We start from the raw sequence: 26,130 nt of genomic DNA, 5'->3' as shown, positions 1-26,130 counted from the left end.
GGAGAGCAATTTGTCTGACGACTTGAGAACCAAAATTGTTGAAAAACAGTTCATAGTTACAAATCCATCTACAAAGATCTTGATGTTCCTGTGGCCACGGTGCACAAGATAATAAAAAAAGTTTTATAACCCATTGCAATGTGGCTAATCACACTTGAAGTTGATGCTAGAGAAACATTAATGAAATGTTGCAAATCTGGGTGGTGGATAAGCAGTCCCAATCAAGTGTCAAAGGAATTCAAGCTGTCCTGCAGGCTCATGGTGCATCATTGTCAGTACGAACTATCCGATGACATTTGAATGCAATGAAACGCTATGGAAGGAGACCCAGGAGGACCCCACTGTTGACACAAAGACATAAAAAAGCTGGACTGCAGCTTGCAAAATGAAAGTGTGTAAGCCAAAATCCTTCTGGGAAAGCAACTTGTTCACAGATGAAACCAATATAGAGCTTTTTGGTAAAGCACATCATTCTACTATTTGCCGTAAATGGAATGAGGCCTCAAAGAAAAGAACACAATACCTACAGTCAAATATGGTTCAATGATGCTTTGGGGTTGTTCTGCCTCTGGCACTGGGTGCCTTGACTGTGTACAAGGCATCATGAAATCCGAAGATTACCAAAGAATTTAGGGGTCAACGTAGAGCAGGACAATGACCCCAAAAATAATTTAAGAAGCACCCAGGAATGGATAGAAACAGAGTGCTGGAGAGTGCGGCAATGGTCAGTAATAAGTCCAGATCTAAATCCCATTGAACACATGGGGAGAGATCTTACATTTGCTTTTGGGAGAAGACACCCTTCATATATGAGAGACCTGGAGCAGTTTTCAAAAGAAAAATGGTCCAAAATTCCAGTTGAGGGCGTAAGAAGCTTTTTGATGGTTATAGGAAGTGATTGATTGCAGTTATTTATTCGTAAAAGTGTACAACCCAATATTAAGTTGAAGGTGCCAATAATTTTGTACGTCCCATTTTTGGAAGTTTGTGTAAAATTATGTCCAATTTGCCTTTTTTCTCATATTTTTTGTGCTGTTCCAATACACACAGAGGAAATAAACATGTGCATGATAAAATGTGTAATTGGAATAAGTTTCTGGGAGAAATACTTCACTTACTGCAACAATTCCAAGGGAGCAAACACAGCTCCTGCTGGCGATTCTGCTACTTCACATCAATGGAACAGCTCTTCATCTTCAGCCGACGTGGTGTGACTGTGGACACCATGCTGATTGACAGCTGGCTCCCAGTAGTTAGGCAGCGGGGGTCCTGCTGTCAATCAGCAGGACGTTGACAGTCAAGCCCCATCAACAGAGCAGGGTGGAAGAGACGCAGCTGCTCTGTCAACATGCCACCAGTGTAAGTCGCAGAATCGCTGGCAGGAGCGGTCCGTGACCACTCTGTGCTGGCTGAAAACTGCATAGTTCAGAACAGGCAGGTAGTTAGTAACCACCTGCCTGTAAGTTATTAGACCCATAGTAGAAAAATAAAATGATCCTGGACAACCCCTTAAAAGCCAAATGGCTACTAAAATACACCCAGGTATTCATATATACTGGAAACAACAAGAAAATATGCAGTGCATATTGTTAAAATGGGTCATAGATAAAAATCAATATGTATTTCAACTATGAGGAGTCAAATCAATATTGGAGGTCTATTACCAGTGATAAGCGACATTGCATAAGCTAAGCAGGTCCAAAGTGATCTGACCATACTGATTTTTATATTATATATATATATAATATATATATAATATATATATATAATTGCCTTATTCTGTCTGTCTGTCTGTCATGCTTCAAAATTGTGTCCTTACGGTGACACAAAGCTGATTGGCCGCTGGGCTCGCCATGGCCCCGCCCCCCCACACGGATTGGCCGCTTGCCCAGGCTGCGCCCCCACACGGATTGGCCAGCCGCTGGCCCAGGCTCCGCCCCCCCCCACAGATTGGCCTCTCGCCCCGGCACCCTGCAGGCATTGGCAATTCGGCCCCGCCACGCCCCGCCCCCCTCACGCAATGCACGCTAGCTCTGGCCCCGCCCCCCTCCCCCCGATCTGACACGGCTGTCACGGAGGTGAGTACTGTACTCCCCCCCGCGCATTCCCCGAACTGACACGGCTGTCACGGAGGTGAGTACTGTACTCTCCCCCCCCCCCCCGTCCCCCGTCCCCCGCTCGCACGGGAGTGGTGTGGGCTCCCGTGCGAGCGGGGGACGGGATACGTTGGTAACCATGCCAGCATGGTTACAAGCGCATCAAGGTCCTGCAGCGGCGGAAGATCCACACGCACACACATAACAGCACACACATACACACACATCAGATCACACACACCTCACACACACATCGCATCCACACACTCACAGCATCCGGCGATATCGCTTGCTTCTCGGCCTCGATACTGTGCTGTTGTGACCTTCCAGGACCTGACGGAGGATCACATGGCCAGAAGCATGTGGTATCTCCGGATGTTGTGACTGTGAGTGCGTATGTGCGATATCGTCAGTGTGTGTGACTGTATGCGATCGGGTGTGTGTGAGTGTATGCGATCGGTCGGGTGTGTGTGAGTGTCGGGATCGGGTGTGTGAGTGTCGGCAGAGGAGCAGGGCGTGCTGGAGGAGGCACAGAGCAGAGAGGCTGATCCTGGGGAAGGCTGGGAGGGGGACGCTGATGCTGAGGGAGGCTGAGAGGGGGAGGCTGGGAGGAAGGAGGCTGGGAGGAGAGAGGCTGATCCTGGAGAAGGCTGGGAAGGGGAGGCTGATGCTGAGGGAGGCTGGAAGGAGAGAGGCTGATGATGGGGGAGGCTGGAAGGAGAGAGGCTGATGATGGGGGAGGCTGGAAGGAGAGAGGCTGATGCTGGGGGAGGCTGATGCTGGGGAAGGCTGGGAGGAGAGAGGCTGATGTTGGGGACAGAGAGGAGAGGCTGATGCTGGGAGGAGAGAGGCTGATGCTGGGGAAGGCTGATGCTGAGGGAGGCTGGGAGGGGAAGGCTGATGCTGAGGGAGGCTGGGAGGAGAGAGGCTGATGCTGGGGAAGGCTGATGCTGAGGGAGGCTGGGAGGGGAAGGCTGATGCTGAGGGAGGCTGGGAGGGGAAAGCTGATGCTGGGGAAGGCTGGGAGGACAGAGGCTGGGAGGAGAGAGGCTGATCCTGGGGAAGGCTGGGAGAGGGAGGTTGATGCTGAGGGAAGCTGGAAGGAGAGAGGCTGATGCTGGGGGAGGCTGATGCTGGGGGAGGCTGGGAGGAGAGAGGCTGGGAGGAGAGAGGCTGATGCTGTGGAAGGCTGGGAGGAGAGAGGCTGATGCTGGGGACAGAGAAGAGAGGCTGATGCTGGGAGGAGAGAGGCTGATGCTGGGAGGAGAGAGGCTGATGCTGGGAGGAGAGAGGCTGATGCTGGGAGGAGAGAGGCTGATGCTGGGAGGAGAGAGGCTGATGCTGGGAGGAGAGAGGCTGATGCTGAGGGAGGCTGGGAGGGGGAGGCTGATGCTGGGGGAGGCTGATGCTGGGGGAGGCTGGAAGGAGAGAGGCTGATGCTTGGGGAGGCTGATGCTGGGGGAGACTGGGAGGGGAAGGCTGATGCTGAGGGAGGCTGGGAGGGGGAGGCTGGGAGGAAGGAGGCTGGGAGAAGAGAGAGGCTGATCCTGGGGAAGGCTGGGAAGGGGAGGCTGATGCTGAGGGAGGCTGGAAGGAGAGAGGCTGATGATGGGGGAGGCTGGAAGGAGAGAGGCTGATGATGGGGGAGGCTGGAAGGAGAGAGGCTGATGCTGGGGGAGGCTGATGCTGGGGAAGGCTGGGAGGAGAGAGGCTGATGTTGGGGACAGAGAGGAGAGGCTGATGCTGGGAGGAGAGAGGCTGATGCTGGGGAAGGCTGGGAGGAGAGAGGCTGATGTTGGGGACAGAGAGGAGAGGCTGATGCTGGGAGGAGAGAGGCTGATGCTGGGATGAGAGAGGCTGATGCTGGGAGGAGAGAGGCTGATGCTGGGAGGAGAGGCGCTGATGCTGGGAGGAGAGAGGCTGAGCTGGGAGGAGAGAGGCTGAGCTGGGAGGAGAGAGGCTGATGCTGGGAGGAGAGAGGCTGATGCTGGGAGGAGAGAGGCTGATGCTGGGAGGAGAGAGGCTGATGCTGGGAGGAGAGAGGCTGATGCTGGGAGGAGAGAGGCTGATGCTGGGAGGAGAGAGGCTGATGCTGGGAGGAGAGAGGCTGATGCTGGGAGGAGAGAGGCTGATGCTGGGAGGAGAGAGGCTGATGCTGGGAGGAGAGAGGCTGATGCTGGGAGGAGAGAGGCTGATGCCGGGGGAGGCTGGGACGGGGAGGCTGATGCTGGGGGAGGCTGGGACGAAGGAGTCTGTCTGTCTGTCTTGCTCCAAAATTGTGTCCTTACGGTGACACAAAGCTGATTGGCCGCTGGGCTCGCCATGGCCCCGCCCCCCCGCACGGATTGGCTGCTCGCCTCACCTCGGCTCCGCCCCCCCACGGATTGGTCGCTCGCCTCGGCCTGGCCCCGCCCTCCGCATGGATTGGCTGCTCGCCCCGGCCCTCCGCACGCCTCGCCAGACATAAACTTGCGATGCTGGGATCGTGACTGAGCCGGTGAACGCTGGTAACATTATACACATCGGGTAACTAAGGTCCCTTAGTTACCCGATGTGTATCATAGTTACCAGCGTACACCGGCTCCCGGTACACATGTGCAGGGAGCCGGCATTATACTCCTCTCCCCCCAGGACTACTCCTCCTATTACAGTCCTCCTATTATACTCCTCTCTGAGTATAATAGGAGAACTATTATAGCATGGGGGATGTAGCACGACGGGGAGTGCGCAGCATGGCGGATGGAGCACGATGGGGGGTGCGCAGCATGGGGGATGTAGCACGATGGGGAGTGCGCAGCATGGGGGATGTAGCACGATGGGGAGTGCGCAGCATGGCGGATGGAGCACGATGGCGGGTGCGCAGCATGGCGGATGGAGCACGATGGGGAGTGCGCAGCATGGGGGATGTAGCACGATGGGGGGATGTAGCACGATGGGGGGATGTAGCACGATGGGGGATGCAGCACGATGGGGGGTGCGCAGCATGGGGGATGTAGCACGATGGGGAGTGCGCAGCATGGGGGATGTAGCACGATGGGGAGTGCGCAGCATGGGGGATGGGGCACAATGGGGGGTGCGCAGCATGGGGGATGGGGCACAATGGGGGGTGCGCAGCATGGGGGATGGAGCACGATGGGAGGTGCACACCTCCACCCAACACACACACACACACACACACACACAGGGAACCACAAACACCGCCATACACAGACACCCACACAGACAACGCTACACACACACACACACACAACACCCAACACACGAACAACGCGGCAAACATAAATATACGCACATACCGCACAACACACACATTGCACAAAACATACCTCCCCCCAAAACACACCACACCCACACAAACCGCGCAACACACACACAACGCTCCACAAACACGCAACACACATACAGCACCGCTCTCACCCCCCGTAACACCCAGACAACACCCAGAACATGTACAGCGCCCTACACAAACACTTGGTAACTACACACAACAACATCTATATCTATATCTATATATATATAAAACAAAAATCATACATTAACTACACAATTCGTAAATTCTAGAATACCCGATGCGTAGAATCGGGCCACCTTCTAGTAATATATATATATATATATATATATATATATATATATATTTGCCTTATTCTGTCTGTCTGTCTTGCTCCAAAATTGTGTCCTTACGGTGACACAAAGCTGATTGGCCGCTGGGCTCGCCATGGCCCCGCCCCCCGCATGGATTGGCCGCTCGCCTCGGCTCCTCCCCCCGCATGGATTGGCCGCTCGCCTCGGATCCGCCCCCCCCGCACGGATTGGCTACGACCTCAGACTCAGACTCAGACTCAGACTCAGACTCAGACTCAGACTCAGACTCAGACTCAGACTCAGACTCAGACTCAGACTCAGACTCAGACTCAGACTCAGACTCAGACTCAGACTCAGACTCAGACTCAGACTCAGACTCAGACTCAGACTCAGACTCAGACTCAGACTCAGTTTTAGGTTTTTGCACCCAGTTCAGACTTAGAATGGTGTTCCAAACGTTATTCCTTATTGTTAGTAGTTTTTCGTTTGTGAACCCTCCCCAACCACACCTATTGCCAATCCATATCATACGCATAAATAGCCTGGGTCTCAGCTTCCCATACACGGTTAGTTTTTTAACTGCATGAGAGGACACACACAAGCTAGGGACCCCAACGTAGAGAAATACTTTGGCGTAGTGTTGGGGCTCTATTGCATTGATCAATTCAGTAGCTAAATTTCTCTTGATTCATATGTTCATGGCAGTAATGCAGATTCCATTTTTCACATTTTCACTCTTACATATAGCTATTGGATTTTTCAAGTCAGTATTCACACAGCAGTTTCTGCTATTCCATGTATTCCCCTTACATAGTCACTGGTGTGCATACCTTATCTCCCCATAGTGATGTTTTTTTAGGTTTTTTTAGGTTTTTGCACCCAGTTCAGACTTAGAATGGTGTTCCAAACGTTATGCCTTATTGTCAGACTCAGACTCACACGCACACTCAACGCCACAGACACACAACACCCAACACTCAAACACCGCGGCACACACAAATATACGCACATACCGCACAACACACATTGCACAAAACATACCTCCCCCCAAAACACACACCCACACAAACCGCGCAACACACATACACAACGATACAGACACACAGCGCTCCACAAATAACGACACACAACGCAACACACAAACACCACCACTCTCACCCCCCGCTACACCCAGACAACACCCAGAACATGTACAGCCCCTACACAAACACATGGTAACTACACACAACAACATCTATATATATATATCTATCCATATATATATATTATATATATATATCTCTATCTATCTATCACAAATCATACATTAACTACACAATACGTAAATTCTAGAATACCCGATGCGTAGAATCGGGCCACCTAGTATATATATAAATATATATAATTTGCCTTTACTATTATATCCTTTGTAAGTAGGAATACTCAGACCTCTGCTGTTTGCTTTCTGTACTGGTCTCATAAATAGGAAAAAAAAAATAAAAATATATATATATATATATATATATATATATATATATATATATATATATATATATATATATATATATATATTTTTTTTTATTTTTTTTTTTTCTATTTATGAGACCAGTACAGAAAGCAAACAGCAGAGGTCTGAGTATTCCTACTTACAAAGGATATAATAGTAACGGCAAATTACATTTTGGAGCTTGTCATTTGAAGCCACATTAAACTATAGACTGAAATGAAGAATAATTTCCTAATACATATGATATATATGTCTCTTTTTACAAATGGGAGTGACTACTATAAGCAGAATAGCAATAATGGTGTACATTTGCTCAACTGCTCTCCCTATCCTTTAAACTGAATATGTCTTCCATAAACAAGGTGGACACTCCCATTCAATTAGTGAATCAGTCTGTTAAAAAAAAAGAACATTGAAGCTCAGTTCTCATAGGTAAGGCACGGCAAACATAACCCTTTGTAGGCGCAGGAGCCATTTTGTCAGGTTCCAGGTGAATGTGCAGCTGACCCTTGATACCACAGTGAAGCCTGCACACACTAACTATGCTTCATAGCTAAACCTGTGTCTAATTAACCAAAAGTGGAAAAACAGATACAACTAAAAAAGAAACACCACAATATGGGTTTTTACAGCTGAAACTTGAATAATGGAGTTACATGGAGGGAGCTCATTACAGGAGTAGGGTCAGTTATTTTTACCACAAACCAGCGGGAAAAATGAGGTTAAACAGAGTGAAAATAACAGAAAAATGTCCCCCAATTCATCACAGAGTTTTGGCCAGTTTTCTGTTGTAAAATGCCTTGATGTAAAAATGTTGTGGTTTGGCCATTCCTGGCCAGTTCCGCTATACTGGAGCGAGATGAAGGGTGGCAAATCCACACAAGTTACACCAGAGATGTACGCCAGGTCCTGGGTGGAGTAACATTTTGAGTGGAGGTGCTCGCAAGTTGTGAAATGTCCCCAATTCATTATGAGGAGTGCCCTTTGATGAATGTGGCACATCTCACTCCATCGCACCTTTCATTACAACTGGCATGTAAAATGTCAGTCTTAATGAATCAGGGCTGGTGCATTTAGCCCCTGGCTCATTCAGACTTGACTTTATGCATGTCACCCTTGATGAAGAGTGCTCTGGAGTAAAATGCCCCAATTCGTAATGCCCTTGGTGCCCCTTCCAGCTCTTGTGTGCCAATGCAGATATGTCATCTAGTCAGTGACTGGCCTACAATCCTGTCCCAATGTATATCAGCTTTGAAGGCACAAATTATGATACATTTTCTGGCTATATCCCATCTTTGCAAAGTTGCTGCCACTTTTGCAGAAAGTTGATAGAGATAGCGTAGAAATTCAAAAAGTCACAATTTTGCACCATTTTAAACTGATTTACAACAGATTTCTGTCAACTGTGTGATGAATCGGGGCCATAATATCTAAATTAACGAGGGTCTGTGGGATTTTACACTACTGCCCCTTCACTACACTGAGACAGAATCATGTATACGCCTGTCTTCTAACAAGCTCTGCACAGTGAATGCACAACAGTAGGCAGCTATGCCACCGACAGCTGCACACAGAATAGCGGTCACTGGCAGGTACTGCTGTGGAGGGGCCCTGGTGCTGCAGCTGCTAACGGCCTGCCAATAATGTGCACAAGAAAGTGAAGAACAAACACTCAGTATGCAGTAGAAGTCTTTAGTCATTCATTTTCTATTTGAGCACATATCTGAGACAGATGTTGATGTGCATTAGTCAGTAACTGGAAAGTCAGTGGCGGCTCAGCTCACCTTGTTAGTAATATCCAAATTACAGTTCGCTTCACACAGTGCCATTACAATAGGAATATTGCCATCTTTGCAGGCGACATGTAAAGGTGTGTTACCATGGCGATCCTGGAAGTCCACGTAGCACCCCTGATGGATCAGGGTCTTCACCACCTCCATCTGACACCTCCTCACTGCAAGGTGCAGGGCTATGTGCCCGTCCTGAGAAAGAGGCACACAAGAAATTGGTCAGTCATATCTCTACAGAGTTATATGCATCACACACATACATATACTGTATATATACACCCACACACATACATATATATATTATATATATATATATATATATATATATATATATACACACACACACACACATGCATACATATACAGTATATGTACACATACATGAATATATGTATATACAACCACACATGTATATTTTGATATTTCATGAGATTTACAGAAACCAACTAACAACTCCCTATCTTTTAATTCCCTCTTTATACTTTCCATTGGGAAGCCAGCAGGAAACTGGTGATCACAGCGCTAATGAAGAGTAGAATAAAGGCCACGTCACACTAAGCAACATCGCTGCTGAGGTACGACTTTTGTGACGTAGCAGCGATGTTGCTAGCGATGTTGCTGTGTGTGACATCCAGCAACAACCTGGCCCCTGCTGTGAGGTCGCTGGTTGTTGCTGAATGTCCTGGACCATTTTTTAGTTGTTGCTCTCCCGCTGTGAAGCACACATCGCTGTGTGTGACAGCAACAACTAAATGTGCAGTGAGCAGGGAGCCGGCTTCTGCGGACGCTGGTAACCAATGTAAATATCGGGTAACCAAGAAGCCCTTACCTTGGTTACTAGATATTTACCTTCGTTACCAGCGTCCGCCGCTCTCACGCTGCCAGTGTCGGCTCCCTGCACACACAGCCAGACTACACATCGGGTAATTAACCCGATGTGTACTCTGGCTAGGAGTGCAGGGAGCCAGCACTAAGCCGTGTGCGCCGGTAACCAAGGTAAATATCGGGTTGGTTACCCGATATTTAGATTAGTTACCAAGCGCAGCATCACTTCCACGCGTCGCTGCTGGCTGGGGGCTGGTTGCTGGTGAGTTCTGCCTGTTTGACAGCTCACCAGCAACCCGTGTAGCGACACTCCAGCGATCCCTGCCAGGTCAGGTTGCTGGTGGGATCGCTGGAGTGTCGCTTAGTGTGACGGTATCTTAAGATAGCTGCTTAACAGTGACACAGTTGTCTCTGGGATGTGTCTGGTATTGCAGGTCAATCCAAATGGGGATAGGGCTGGCCTGCAATACCAGACATGGCCCAAAGACAAGTGTGGTGCTGTTTGTTTTTCTAAACTCATAGAGCCTCTTTAATGTAAACAGAGTAATTAAAAGCATACAAAGAGGCCACTTGTGACTCACCTAGATAAGCAAGCAGTGCTCCTAAAAGTACCTATCATGACACCCATAACACATGACACAGCGTGCAGGAATGTAATGACAGCATTGCCGCACACTAGGTCATTGCTGATACACCGGTCAGGCAGGAGATTTCTGCACGTTTTACCATTCCAAGTGTCAGGAGCACCTCATCTATCTAGTGATTACTCTGTGTTATCTGGTCACACAAAGCAGAATTTTCAGGAATTTCTGCAAGGATTGGATACTTCTGTATTACCAAGGCAATAATCAGTCCATTTGTGATATTTGTAAGATATTTTGTAATAAATCTTTTTCTCTTTAAATACTGGAAATTTTTTACTGCTCACAATGGTCAAACAGTTGAGTGCATTGATATTATTGGTCTTGTCCATCGAGCAGAGGACATACATAGACCTCATATGCAGTTTCCTCCCTCATAACATTGTACAATATTATCAATTACTATGGTAAATGAATACATTTACGGCCCACCTTTAGAAATCAGAATTCAGTGGGCTGCTACGGTTAATGTTATGGGCACAATGTGAACAAACAATTCTGACCAGTGCTATTAAGCCTAGGAACATGCTGCTGAATAGCGAAGGAACCCAGCAGATAAAATGCTACAACCACAGTATCCGAATCATAATGGTATGACTGATTCGCAAAAGTGCAGCAAGGCTATAATAGCTTAAATTGCTGAAACCTGTAGTTCTTCCCAGGGGGCATGGAAGTGGCTGCTTCCTTCAGTAACACCCTACATAATACAGCATTACAACAGCAGAATTAAGCCTTAGGCCCATGTTCACACAAGTATGCAAAATCAGCCATTTTTTGATCAGAGAATAAAAATGGCATTTTTGCACCTATAATGTGTTCTGATTCCCATTTTATATGAAATCCTACAGAGAATAAAAAAAGATTGGAACTGTATCCAATTATTTGTCCAGTTGTCTAATATTAAAGAGTATTCTGCACTGTACTAAATAGGTGTAAATCACGGGCAAGGCACAGAATTTATATCCCACCGCTCAGTCTCTTGTATATTTTACTACCAGGACTCAACTATGAGGAATTGCAGGTTTCTAGCTGCCGATTAGGCATCCGAGATGTACTTTATACACATAAATGGCCCTTGAGCGTACGTGTAATTTGTGACAACGGGAACCATTCACCTTGTCTGTCGCATCAAGGTCAGCTCCATGTTCAGTCAAGCATTCCACAATATCATGGTATCCTCTTGCTGAGGCTGTCAGGAGCGGAGTTTCTCCTTCCCTGTTGCGAATGTTAACATTGCAGCCAGCCTGGCACAAGGCTCTGGCCACAGGGTAGTACCCATGCCAGGCAGCACAATGCAGAGGGGTCTCTTCTTCCTACAAAGGGCACACCAGGGAAAAGAAGCGATATCGGTTATTGAATTCCATCTCACAGTGCCGTTTTGCTATCTGACATGAGTGCCTCCCTGTATAAGTGTACAAGTATTCACGTGGCAGTAGGAAGAACGAGCTGCTGCGATACTGCTATATGTAGGCACGCATTATATATGTCGTTACACAATTACTCCAGAAATCGTGCCGCACATTATGCTCTGCATAGAAAAGCGCTCTGTGACACAACTGGATTGTTTAAAGCACTGCAAGGAAGCTAAAGAGACATTTGCGTGGAAAATGTTTAGTAAAAAGATCTCCTGTGCTTCTTTCAACAGCGTATAATAGCATCAAGCTTGATTCATGGTGTCTCTTTGTGTAGAGCAATTTGTGATGGAAATGGCCTGTGTCTCCCACTCATAGTGCTCTAGGTCCCGTATTTAAGCAGAAATTGACGAGTGATATCTTTTGCAAACACATCTCTGATCTGGAAAGTGCATATTCCCTCTGCAGCATCCAAGGGGCAATTTGATCTTGTAGACATAAAATTAAATAATCAGTGACAGCTTCGCTGTAAAAAGACAAAGGTGGTGTAGGAGGAAGATTGCTCACGTATACGAACATTAACTCTTCTTCTGGCAGGATACATACCAACGTGATCAATTTAACTGGAGCTATGGTATACAATTGCCTGTTTAGTACCAGTTGTTGCAGGTACACAAATCACAGTACCGGAACTCTTTATGACCCGGTATATGGTCATGGTTTGCTAGCCAGAAAGCAAAAAATCCTATTACATTCCTCCAGCCTTGAGGTCTCCTACGACTATGTATGTATGCATGTGTGTGTGTGCGTGCGTGTATGCGTGTGTGTGTGTATATATGCATGCATGCATATTATATACATATACATATATATTATACATATACATATATATATTATATATATATATATATATATATATATATATATATATATATATATATATATATATATATATATATATATATATATACACATACACATATACATATACATATATATATATATACACACATATACTGAATTGGAGTGTATAGGTCCTAGTTGCACCTCTGATAGGCCTGTAAGTTAATGACAAAGCATACACAGGTGCTTTTCTATTGGATTTCATACACATTTAACAGAAAAAAAAGCAGAATTACTGTGGCATCTTCTATTAGATGTTGTATCTACAGATAAATTCTTCCTTATAAATAGCACTTCTAGGCAAGAACATCTCTGTACAAAGGACACAATATGTAGCCAGGACAGTAGAAGATAGAAGACGATCCCTAGGCCCTATACTAGGTACTTCTCTGTGTGCAGCAGTTTAGGCTTCAGCCATATTGCTCATATGGCGGGATTTTGAATCAGGTGGGTTTTTGTTCTTGTGCTCCTACATTTCTGATATATGGCCCCCTTTACCTCGTATACAAATCTAGACTCGTTAGCCAAAGGGTCATGGATCTGAATAGAGATGAGCGAACCTGAGTTTTGGATACAGACTTCCAAAAATACAAAGTTTGGGGTTCGAGGTTCGAGTGAGTTACGAGTGCAAACCACTCAAGCGAGCAGCTTGGGTATATGAGTGATGCTCAGCTGCGTGTAGTGTTTGTACGGCTCGCTCTTGGTGTAAAATCAGCGTGATCAGATGTAATATGCAGAAACAAAAAAAAATTGAGAAACTCTGCCCACGGAAGTGTTCTGCTTATGGCTGGCTGCATGTGGGCGTAGACACAAACAGCCCTATTATTGACTTCCATTGAGGTTTGGGTCAAGTCAGGGTCATAAACTGAGCCTTATCTAAGGTTTGAATGTGCCCTGTGAACCGAACCTTGCTCATCTCTAGTCCTCAACTCTTCAATGTGGGCATTTTCTTGGGAGTCATGCCCCCTTGGCTAATAAGACTAGATTTCCATACACAGTGCAAAAAAGAAGAGAAACTGGAACTTTGAGTTGCAGGAAGCACAAAACAAAAACAACAAAAAAAGCCTATAAAACTAAAAATGATTAATAAAGAACAGGGACATTTAGACCTGTCCATAAACATTCACTAACACACGTATGGCTAGAGCTACCTCTTCCGTCCTTTCTGGCTCGGACATTCAATGCTGTCTGAATCCTTAACATGTTTATCATAACATGCTTGATCCTTATCTTTCACGCTATTTACTAATGGATTGGCGTTGGGAGCTGCCAATAAACATTATATCAGTGTGCTCAGCAGACATTGATCTTTTGTGAACAAGTTTCCATTTAAATGGCTGAATTTGTCTGGTGTATTCTACATGTTTTCTAGACACTCTCACCTTATCCTGAATATCTGGATTTGATCCAATGCTGCACAGGTACTGTATAACTTCCACGTGTCCATATCGAGCTGCAACATGAAGGGCGGTTTCTCCTGACTTATAGGGAGAAAAGAAAGTGTATATAAGCGGAATTGGGGAAGAACAGATTGTAGGACTGCTGAGAACAGCGATTAATCAAATCTACTCTAATGGCCACTTACGAGGACTATATATAGAAGAAGAGATGGCAGAGCTTTTAAACATTAACGTTCAATCATCGTAAGGTCTTCCATCATTTCCAAATCTAGGATTTAATCGGTCAATAAGCAATGGCTATTCCCATCTTCAGAAATGGGTACTGTGATAGTGTATTTAAATACTAGCAATTTTGCCATTTACTGCTTATTAACCCCTTCTGTAATACTGAAAGAGCACAGCTGCACTGAAGCCGGTTGAGATCGGGAGCTAACAATGTGCCACAGCAATGTAGCGGCTTTAGAGCAGTGCTTACAAGCTTTATTGCAAAGAGCATGTCCAGCCTCCGCTGCTAGACTGCAGCAATGATTGGTAATTTAAGGTGGTGTCACACACAGCGACAACGGCGTCGCTGCTAAGTCACCATTTTCTGTGACGTAGCAGTGTCGTCCTGTTGCTGTCGCTGTGTGTGACATCCAGCAATGAGCTGGACCCTGCTGTGAGGTCGCCGCTCATTGCTGAATGTCCTGCTTCATTTTTTGCTTGTCGCGCTCCCGCTGTAAAGCACACATCACTGTGTGTGACAGCGAGAGAGTGACGAACTGAAGCGAGCAGGGAGCACGGAGACGGCTTCTGGCAGCCTCCGGTAAGCTGTAACCAAGGGAAGCCCTTTCCTTGGTTACCCGATATTTACATTAGTTACTAGCGTCTGCCGCTCTCACGCTGCCAGTGCCGGCTCCCTGTTCCCTGCATATACGTAGCTGGAGTACACATCGGGTAATTAACCCGATGTGTACTCTGGCTGGGAGAGCAGGGAACGGGGAGCCGGCACTGGCAGCGAGAGAGGCGGACGCTAGTAACTAAGCTAAATATCGGGTAACCAAGAGAAGTGCTTTCCTTGGTTACCCGATATTTATCTTAGTTACCAAGCACTTCCATGTGTCGCTGATGGCTGGGGGCTGGTCACTGGTCGCTGGTGAGATCTGCCTGTTTGACAGCTCACCAGCGACCATGTAACGACGCAGCAGCGATCCTGATAAGGTCAGGTCGCCCTTTGTGATCGCTGCTGCGTCGCTATGTGTGAACCCAGCTTTAGGCAATGAGCCATAAACAATAAGATTAAAAATCACTCTGTCATTGAGAACGGAGAGAATTTTTAATAGGTTAACTACAAAGAAGTTTGTTTTTACAAGTACTTTCCAATTTCACCGGAATTCAATTTTAACCCCTGTTTAAACATGTAGGATAGTGGAGATGGTGCATGTGGGATTGCTACACATTTCACCACTGCAAAGGAAATATGTGGCAATAAGTGACAATTCCACAACAGTATGTGTGGCTGCAGATTTGGAAATCTGTTGTGTAATTTTAAGCAAAAACCTCACCTTATCCTTAATATCTAGCGGACACTTGTTCTGATGAAGGAATTTTAATGTCTCAACGTGGCCATGCCGGGAGGCCCAGTAAAGTGCATTGGATCCAGCCTAAATGAATAAAAAAAAAAAAAGGTTTAGTAAGGCAGGGACCCATATATACCTTGCATATATGCTAAAGATGCACATATAATGTGCAATACATAAGAAAATGAAAACATGCAGACCTTATCCTGCACATCAACATGTGCGCCACGCTTAATTAGCAATTCCAGCATCTGAATGTTTCCACAGCCAGCAGCTATTAATAGTGGAGGGGTGCCATGCTGAAACAAAGGGATGAAGAAGGATTAAAAAAAGAAAAAATCCTGCATGTTTCTATATTGCTATTCCTACAAGAAAATCACGCTATTTTCTTAAAATAGTCTCTAAAGGACTGGTGAAAACTCCCTCCGCATTATTAACGCCTGTTTCACATGGCATTTCTGGGTGCATTTGACAAGTGTATTTGTACTAATAAAACAAAACAAAACGGATTTAAACAGATAAAGGTGATTTAATTTAGAATGTACTGGGAAAAATATATGTTAAATAAACTGGGTATCTGTTTTAGGCCTTGTGCGCACCACACGCTTTTTTTGGCCCCAAATCTGCACGTCTATGTTTATGCCAGCAAAGTCAATGAGAATTCTGAAGTGCTGTGTGCACGTTGCTTATTTTTTTCCTTGCAGATTTGGTGTAGAAGGTAATCTGCAGCATGTCAATTGTTGGGGCGCTTTTTTAGCCCTTCCACACCCATTCACTTCATTAGAATAATGCATGCCACAAAAACGCACCGAACACGCATGCGTTTTTTGGGGTGTGGTGCAGATTTCATGCAGAAAATTTCTGCACCAAATCTGCAGCATGTGCACATAGCCTAAGGTGATGTGCGCCCACTGAAGATTTGTTTCTCCGGCGAAAAATGCACCCAAAAAAAAATACATGCATTACGGTTTTGTCTCCGCATTGTTTAATCATTATCAAAGACAAAACACGGGAAAATGCAGAAAGGAAGTGACATGCTGCTTCTTTTTGCTGCAGAAAAACTGCAGCAAAACCTGTAAGGAAAAAAGAAGCAACATGCGCACACCATTTCTGATTTCTCACAGACTGGGGAAGGACTGCATGAAGCTTATGAATACAAACTGCAACAATTCTGCACCAAAAGCGCAGCAAAAAAAAAAAAAAAAGCAGTGTGCGCACAGGGCCTTAATCAGTTTTTTTTGTTTTTGTTTGTTTTTGTTAAAAGGAAAAAAATGCAGTCTATTTAGCTTTTTCATCCTCAAAATATTGATCCATTTTTCATCTGTTTTTTTTTTTTTTGTTTTTTTTTAAACATTGCAGTCTATTTAAGACGTATACCAATATACAATTGCTTTGGTTTTTTCATAATAAGTCATATAATATCCTGATACTTATCTTGTGATTTAAAAAGAAACAGATCTTTTGTAACCCGGATGCAAACAGATGCAACGTCAAAAGAAAACGGATATACTTGCTTTAAATTGCATTCTTTGCATCAGTTTAACACCTGATCAGGTTTTTTGTTTGCAATATAAAATACGTAGCTTTCAAAAGTTACTAAAATGTGGTGTAAAACAATCCTAAACAATACTGCAAGTGACCTACTTATCAAACGCTGGTAAAAAGTAGCCGTGTTTTGTTAAATAACACAAGGCAATAAAGCTGGCAGGTCTTTCCCTACTGATTGTCTGCAGATGTTTAGCAGGACATCACAATTATTTGGGCATTATAGTAATTTGTAGGAGGAGGGCACACTACCTTGTTTGGCTGGTTTACATCATAGTTTGCCAAAGATCCCAGAAGATGCTGTAAACCTGGAACGTTGTCATCATTTATGGCATGGATGATGGCCTTCATCACAAAGGAATCCTCTTCATCCTGACGGTAACAAGGTTAGATTAAGTATTATCATCGCTGCAGTGTTCCAGGAAAGAGGATTTGAAAAGGTGGTGGGACTACAGCGAGAACGCTGACTAGTCTGGTGGCTTTTGGCCTTCTCAATCCAGTTGACTGCCTATGTACATACGAGTGGCCTGTCAATCACCTGGAGCAGGGAGGGGAAAGTCGACAGGGTCTACATCAGATTAATCAGGTCTCACCCTATAGGTCCGGCCAGATCTTCTACCAAGTGTCTTCAGATATGCCACAGAGTTTTAGAGTAAAACATGCCTGGCTGTAATCGCACAACCAGGCCCTGATTCATGGTCCAGGTAGCATCAATCAATGACAGGTTTAGTTGTTGCAAAATTTAAAAGGGTTTTTCCCATTTTTAGTTATCCATGGCCTTAATGGGAATATATACAACACACACACACACACACACACACACACACACACACACACACACACACACACACACACACACACACGGCTACTTCTGTATTTCCCACTACTCCCCCCCCCAACCTACGAATGGCTGAGATAAAAATACAGTTTCAATAAAGATGTGGAAAACCTTCAGATTTCAATCCCTTCTCATTATGCACTGACCAGTGTTTCCAAGGCAGAGCCCCATGATGGTATGATGCAGTATAAGTAATAATTGTGTTATCTAGTTAAAGTGATAACAACAATATGCAGTGTTCTCTCGAATTAGCAGACCACGGACAGACTGCAATCCCTGTCCATACACCTGAAAGGATGTGTCCTTTAGGAAAACAAAAACCTAAAGTGTTGATTATTCAATGTATGAATGTCCTGTGGAATAGTCTAGTGTTATACCATGTATTAAATGTATCATGTGTTCTGTATTATGAGTTAACAAACCATTGTTATTGCTACAATGAATTGCTAAAATGAAGCAATGTTGCAGGTATTCTTACTCACCACTATCCTATGGTTTTGTGTGTTTACCTACTATGCAGTTGTGTCTCTATGGTAACAGACTACAAACAAACTCTCTGTAGTTTGATCATTAAAGGGGTATTCCAATCTCCAAAATTCTATCCCAATATGTAGTAGGCGTAATAATATTAACAAATAAATGCAATTAGCGAATCAGGATAACTATAGTACTTTTCTAGGTCGCTTACCTCAGGTGCAGGGCAATACAGCAGCATAGGTATCCATAGTTATGTCCACTTGCAACTAACTGTCACTATATGAATGGTCATAACCATGTATACCTAAGCTGCTGCAATGCACTGCACAGGGCTGCAATGCACTGCACAGGAGGTAAGCAACATGGCTAATCAGAAGAACTATACTACATTTCTAATTGTAGGTATTTTCGATTATTGTTATTCCCAATACATATTGGGATAGCATTTTGCAGATTGGAAAACCCCTTTAAAAGACAGTGTCACACCTGCAAGACCGAGCTATAAGGAAGACTAGTCAGACTGGTGGGTCCACGGCGACCTCTCCCTGCCCACTCCCCTCTCTATAGAAAGTGCACAGGGAGAGACTGGTCATTCCAGGGCAGAGGGTGGAAAGAAGCCTGCCAGGTTCAGGTCCCTTTTAAAGAATAAGGCTGGACTCACACGAGCGTATGGCATCCGATGCGATATGCTAATGTCCCCCGGCTCAGGCTCTGCTGCGAGCTTGAGCCGGGTGTCATGCGACTGTAACCCGATCTTGTGATCGGGTCACAGCTGTGAAGCTGAGTGCAGGCGCTGCGGAAGAGAGGGAGGGGTTAATCCTCCCATCTCCTCCACTGTCAGCCTGTGCGTAGATCGCACTGCACTGGGATAACATCCGAGTACAGTCCGATGTATCTCTCGCATCCATTCACTTGAATGGGTGCGAGAGATACGGCGGTAGCAGCAAAACGCAGCATGCTGCCGCTTTTCTCGCATCCAGAATCTGGATGCGAGAAAAGCTGACCAACAGCTCAACCTCATTGCCTAACATTGGTCAGAGTGCAATGCGAGAATTTCTCGCATTGCACTCGTCCGATTTTCACGCTCGTGTGAGCGTACCCTTAGGCACATAATACAGTAGCTTGCCCTCAAAAAAAAAAAAATTCAGTTTTAGGTTTTTTGGCTCTGTAAATTTATAGGCTATACTTTATTAAAAAAAAAAATCAATATCCAGTGATGCTGCATTTGGCAGATTGTGCCTCGCCATAATTCTAATCTTTCCTAAACTCATGCATGAACGATAAAGACAATAGGAAGCAAGGCCAGGGATTAACACCTGGAAATGGTTCTTCAATTCCGTGTGGTGTGAAAAGCCAGAAACATGGGAAACCGTTTTTGGGCTTGTAAATTGTATCGACTGCTAATGTATAAAAACAAATGTCACACGAATGGCAAACAAACGGCAAAGCTGATGATAAAGCGTCTGTTTCCTGGATGAAAATTGGATGATTTTGTGAAATAAGGAAATTATTTGCGCAGAATAATAGTGTTCCAACTCATCATTTGTATGGTTTCTGTAAGTCTGAGTTAAAAGGGGTTGTCACAAGTTCTTAACCCCTTCACCCCAGCCTGTTTTCTCCCTCCTGACCAGGCCATTTTTTTCAATTCTGACCAGTGTCACTTTATGTGGTTATAACTCTGGAACGCTGCAGCGCAATTCTGAGACTGTTTCCATGATATATTGTATATTAATGGGAAACTTAGAATTATAAATTTATTGCATTTATTTGCAACTATTTATTTATTTAAGCATTTGTGAAAATATGGGAAATTTTGAAAAATTTAGACATTTTTGAACTTTAATATTTAGGTCCTCAAACCAGAAAGTTGTGTCACACAAAATAGTTAATAAATAACATTTCCCACAGGTTTACTTTATATCAGCACCATTTTTTAAACATTTTTTTTTCTTTTGTTAGGAAGTTAGAAGGGTTCAAAGTTTATCAGCAATTTCTCATTTTCACAATGATCTAAGGGGTAAGGTTTCTCATTGTGGAGTTTCCCCTAAAATAGTTTGTGGACTCCATATAGATTCCCCAGGTGCCAAAAGACCCGAATTCTCCCTCAAGTGACCCCATTTTGAAAATGTCGCTCCTCTAGGAATTTATCTACAGGTGTAGTGACGATTTTGACTCCATGGTGTTTTCCAGAAACAAGCAGCAATGAAAAATTGAGTGAAAAATGCAAATCTGTCATCGTCTTGCCCAGTACATTCCTCACTACAGAAATGCCAATCATGTGGATGCTATATATGGTTTGGCACACTGTGCTACTCAAAAGGAGAAGGGCATTCGGATTTGGGAGGACAAATTTTGCTGGATCTTTTTTTTTTCCTAGCAGTTTACCAGAGATTTTCTGCTACCAGTAATGTGGAAGCCCCCTATATTTCTGTTTACAGATGATGAACCAGAGTGGGATTTCTTTTTTTGGTGGATTGAGTTGAAGCTTTTATTGGGTACAGTTTACATGAAATTTGGTATCACCATTTATCCCATGCTCTATGCGGACGATTACAGAGTTTCCATCTAAATCTTCAAATGACGATGACACACAATGAGGCAACAAAGTTACTCTGGACTCCGTCTGGCCTCAGTTCAGTGTTGTCCTTTTCAGAAGGGCACAAAACTGTGGTCGACCACGCTTTTATGCACCACTGACAGACCACCAGATCATAGCACAGACTGAGTTCAATGTGACTCCATCTGCCTCATTATAGAGAATCTTCCGCTAGCACTTCCGTCTGAATCACGCACTTCAGAGATTTACTGTACATGGAAAACTGATGTAAGCACTCTGTGCTCAAGATAAATGTGAACTGGGTTGAATCTCTCGCATATGGGATCACAAGTGAGGAGAAGATGGAGAGAATAACACCGCCTTATTGGTTAACATTAGTTAGAGTGCAATCTGATGCGTTTAATACGGATGAGCACAATAAGATAAAGCAAGTGGGAGAGAGGCCTTATGCACAGCTCTGTTTTATTATATGCAAAGCTCTGCAGCTTGCCCAGTTACACTTACTAACACAACTGTGCTACATGCCCAGTTACACTTACTAACACAACTGTGCTACATGCCCAGTTACACTTACATACAAAGTTGAGCAACATGCCCAGTTATGCTTGCATACACAGTTGTGCAACATGCCCAATTACACTTGAATACACAGCTGTGCTTCATGCCCAGTTACACTTACACACTATACATTACCACATCTTTCCGGATCGAGACCTGAACATAAACCGCAGCGGTTGAGCATCTGAAAGACTTTCTACTTAATTAACTGATGGACCTTTCAGATCACATGATTAGTCACATGACCTTAAAGGACCTGAAATTACAAGTGTAAGGGTACGCTCACACGAGCGTGAAAATCGGACGAGTGCAATGCGAGAAATTCTCGCATTGCACTCTGACCAATGTTAGGCAATGAGGTTGAGCTGTTGGTCAGCTTTTCTCGCATCCAGATTCTGGATGCAAGAAAAGCGGCAGCATGCTGCGTTTTGCTGCTACCGCCGTATCTCTCGCACCCATTCAAGTGAATGGATGCGAGTGATACATCGGACTGCACTTGGATGTTATCCCAGTGCAGTGCGATCTACGCACAGGCTGACAGTGGAGGAGATGGGAGGATTAACCCCTCCCTCTCCTCCGCAGCGCCTGCACTCAGCTTCACAGCTGTGACCCGATCGCAAGATCGGGTTACAGTCGCATGACACCCGGCTCACGCTCGCAGCAGAGCCTGAGCCGGGGGACCAGGGCCGGATTATAGGCGGGGCAGACGGGCACAAACAAAAAAAAAACAAACTGCGGGCACAGGACGCTGATTGACACCGGAAGTACCAGAGGCCGCTTGTACTTCCGGGGTCAGGTGTGCTAAATGCTCCCTGCTATGTGCTGCGGCCGTACCCAGCGAGGGGCGGGCAGCTGCCCCCCCTCCCCTCCCCTCCCCCTCCCTAGAAGCAGGGGCACGGTGTAGTGCGCCGCTGTATCTGCTGTCCCCGCTGCGCTCCTCTACACTGTGTGCATGCCAGGCACACTAGCAGGAGGCAGCGCGCTGTGCTCTGTCGGCTCTGCTGTGTGCTGTGCTCGGCATGCACCCAGTGTAGAGGAGCGCAGCAGAGCCGATGACCGCAGCTTCCTCTTTCCGTTCCTATTCAAATGTATTTGCATCTTTCAGACATAAATACATTTGAACAGCGCGCCGGGACCCGGCCCCGCCCCCGACGTGCAGCAACGTGATGAGATCAGCACCTTGCTGACGTCATCACAGTGCTGCAGGCGCCACACAGGGGACAAGAGGAAGCGAGCGCTCCATGAAGGAGCTGAAGAGACAGGTGTAATTAATGGGGATGAGTGAGGAGGGGCTGAGGACACAACGGGGAACATTTGTGAAGGAGACACAGCTCTGTGACAGGCAGAGGAGAAGCACTGTATTCCGAGGGAGGGAGGAGTGTGTAGTGATGGGGCAGTGTAATTTGTGTGTGTAGGGGGTGATGAGGGTTGTATTGTGTGTGTGGGGAAGGGTAATGGAGGGTGCATTGTATTCTGTGTGGGGAAGGGTAATGAGGGGTGCATTGTATTCTGTGTGGGGAAGGGTAATGAGGGGTGCATTGTATTGTGTGTGGGGGAGGGTTAATGGGGGGGTGCATTGTATTGTGTGTGGGGGAGGGTTAATGGGGGGGTGCATTGTATTGTGTGTGGGGGAGGGTTAATGGGGGGTGCATTGTATTGTATGTGGGGGGAGGGGTAATGGGGGGTGCATTGTATTCTCTGTGTGTGTGTGAGAGGTGATGTGGGGTGCATTGTGTGTGTGTGAGAGGTGATGTGGGGTGCATTGTGTGTGTGAGGTGATGTGGGGTGCATTGTGTGTGTGTGTGTGTGAGGTGATGTGGGGTGCATTGTGTGTGTGTGTGTGTGTGTGAGGTGATGTGGGGTGCATTGTGTGTGTGTGTGTGTGTGTGTGTGTGTGTGTGTGAGATGATGTGGGGTGCATTGTGTGTGTGTGTGTGAGGTGATGTGGGGTGCAGTGTGTGTGTGTGTGTGTGTGTGTGTGTGTGTGTGTGTTAGATGAGATGATCTGGGGTGAATTGTGTGTGTGTGTGTGAGAGATGATGTGGGGTGCATTGTGTGTGTGTGTGTGAGATGATGTGGGGTGCATTGTGTGTGTGTGAGGTGATGTGCGGTGCATTTTGTGTGTGTGAGGTGATGTGGGGTGCATTTTGTGTGTGTGTGTGTGTGAGGTGATGTGGGGTGCATTTTGTGTGTGTGTGTGTGGTGATGTGGGGTGCATTGTGTGTGTGTGTGTAGGAGGTGATGTGGGGTGCAGTGTGTGTGTGTGGGGGGCTGCATTGTAGTGTGTGGTGATGTGGGGTGCATTGTGTGTGTGTAGGAGGTGATGTGGGGTGCATTGTGTGTGTGTGTGTGTAGGGGGTGCATTGTAGTGTGTGAGATGATGTGGGGTGCATTGTGTGTGTGTGTGAGGTGATGTGGGGTGCATTTTGTGTGTGTGTGTGGTGATGTGGGGTGCATTGTGTGTGTGTGTGTGTGTGTGTGTAGGAGGTGATGTGGGGTGCAGTGTGTGTGTGTGTGTGTGGGGGGCTGCATTGTAGTGTGTGGTGATGTGGGGTGCATTGTGTGTGTGTAGGAGGTGATGTGGGGTGCATTGTGTGTGTGTGTGTAGGGGGTGCATTGTAGTGTGTGTGTGTCAGAGCTGTGTGTGTAAGAAGCAGTACTGTGTGTGTGTATATATGAATTAGAGCAGTCTGTGCGGCCCCCCCCAAAACTATATGGGTCCCCCAGACCGCTATGTCACCCATCACAGTAATGAGTACACCACCAGAACTGTTTGCCACTCCAGTAACGTCTATGCCCCCTGCCCCTCCTGTGATGTATATACAGCAGTGCTGTCAGTGTGCAGTCATGTCTGTTAGTGACAGCCATCGTGAAACACAGCCACATGTCCTGAAGGAGCTGGACGGAAACAAGCGGGAGAGGTGAGTGAGGCTGCTGGCGACTTCCCCATATTAATACCTGTAAAGGCTCATGCACACGTAACTGCTGAATATTATGCAGCGATTTGACAGCACATGTGCGCGTCAAATCGCTGCAGAAACACTGCATAATGGATGCAGTTATTCTGTACAGAAAATCCGATTTCATGCGCTATGGCTGCTTCCCCCACCATAGACAGAGCAGGAGCTGCATCCATAGCGCACGGAATAATTGACATGCTCATTTTATGAACGCACAGATTTGGGTCAACATTTTAGCACCCAAATCACTGCGTTCATAAAAGCTACGTGCGCGCGTATCATGCACAATCTACATAGCTTGTATAGGGGATGCAGAACGCATGCATTTACACTGCAGTGCTATACGCAGTGTAAATGCATGGAATTACACAACGTGCGCACGACCCCTAATGCGTCTGTGTCTGCATGTATGTCAGTGTATATGACTGTGCATATATTTGTCTGTTTATATGTATTTTTCTGAATTTGTCTTCAAATATGTATATGTACGTATGCCTGTATGTGTGTGTGCGTGTCTGTGTGTGGACGGGGTCCACTGAGACTCTTTCACCCGGAGGCCACAAAAACCTGGAGCCGGCCCTGGCTGCCTTAACATTGGGATCAGTAAAAAATGTGAGTAAAGCTTTACACGCTACAATATATCTAACGATGTGTCACGTCGTAAGTGACGCACATCCGGCATCGTTAGTGATATTGTAGTGTGTGACAGCTACGCGCGACCCTGATTGTGCGTTAAAACGTTGATCGCTGACACGTCGTTCATTTTCTAAAAATTGAATGTCTGGTTGTTCATCGTTCTTGAGGCAGCACACATCGCTCCGTGTGATACCCCGGGAACAATGAACTGCAGCTTACCTGCGTACTGCCGGCAATGCGGAAGGAAGGAGGTGGGCGGGATGTTTACGCCCCGCTCATCTCCGCCCCTCCGCTTCTATTAGCCGGCCGCTGTGTGACGTCGCTGTGACGCCGAATGTCCCTCCCACTCCAGGAAGTGGATGTTCGCTGCCCACAGCGAGGTCGTTTGGAAGGTACGTGTGATGGGGGTAATCGTTTGTGCGACACGGGCAACAAATTGCCTGTTCCGCACATATGATGGGGGCGTGTGTGATCGCATACGAGATCGAAATGTGTAAAGCAGCCTTAACTCTACTTTCCGTGTATAAGTGACGGCTGTGAGTGATCCTGGACTGTGTCTGTATTGTAGTACTGTAAATCTGAATGTGGCAGAACAGGATAAATGTTCATTGGATTTCTATCTAAATGCTACAGTTCGCGCTCTACTGTTATGGCTAAAAATGTTAACGTTATGGGGCCCCCACCAGATTTTCTGCCCAGGGGCCCCCACCAACCTTAATCCGGGCCTGCGGGGGACATTAGCATATCGCATCCGATGCTCTCGCATCGGATGCCATACGCTCGTGTGAGTCCAGCCTGAAAGGTCTTTCAGCCGCCCAGCTTCTGCAGTGTCTGTTCAGCTCCCGGTAGTTTCCTCTCCTGCTCTACACCAATCACATATATCAGTGCACAGCAGGGAATAGGGCAGCTCTCTCTGATCAGTGAG

At 46.1% G+C, this 26,130-nt stretch overlaps 1 protein-coding gene across 1 annotated transcript in view; it reads right to left on the bottom strand.

Moving 5' to 3' along the window:
• The window catches only part of DAPK1 (death associated protein kinase 1), a 249,771-nt gene that overhangs the window by 43,345 nt on the left and 180,296 nt on the right, over window positions 1–26,130 (bottom strand). Inside the window, exons 12-17 of the mRNA XM_075318554.1 lie at window positions 17,432–17,551; window positions 15,835–15,933; window positions 15,620–15,718; window positions 14,058–14,156; window positions 11,536–11,733; window positions 8,949–9,146 (exon numbers count right to left, since the gene is read on the bottom strand). Coding sequence (XP_075174669.1) covers window positions 8,949–9,146; window positions 11,536–11,733; window positions 14,058–14,156; window positions 15,620–15,718; window positions 15,835–15,933; window positions 17,432–17,551 — 813 coding nt within the window. The remainder of the gene's footprint in view (window positions 1–8,948; window positions 9,147–11,535; window positions 11,734–14,057; window positions 14,157–15,619; window positions 15,719–15,834; window positions 15,934–17,431; window positions 17,552–26,130) is intronic.

This window comes from Anomaloglossus baeobatrachus, chromosome 1 (genome assembly GCF_048569485.1).
Source record: "Anomaloglossus baeobatrachus isolate aAnoBae1 chromosome 1, aAnoBae1.hap1, whole genome shotgun sequence".
Taxonomy (NCBI): Eukaryota; Metazoa; Chordata; class Amphibia; order Anura; family Aromobatidae; genus Anomaloglossus; species Anomaloglossus baeobatrachus.
Note: the sequence above shows the minus strand (reverse complement) of the source record. Positions and strands in the feature narration are given on the sequence as shown.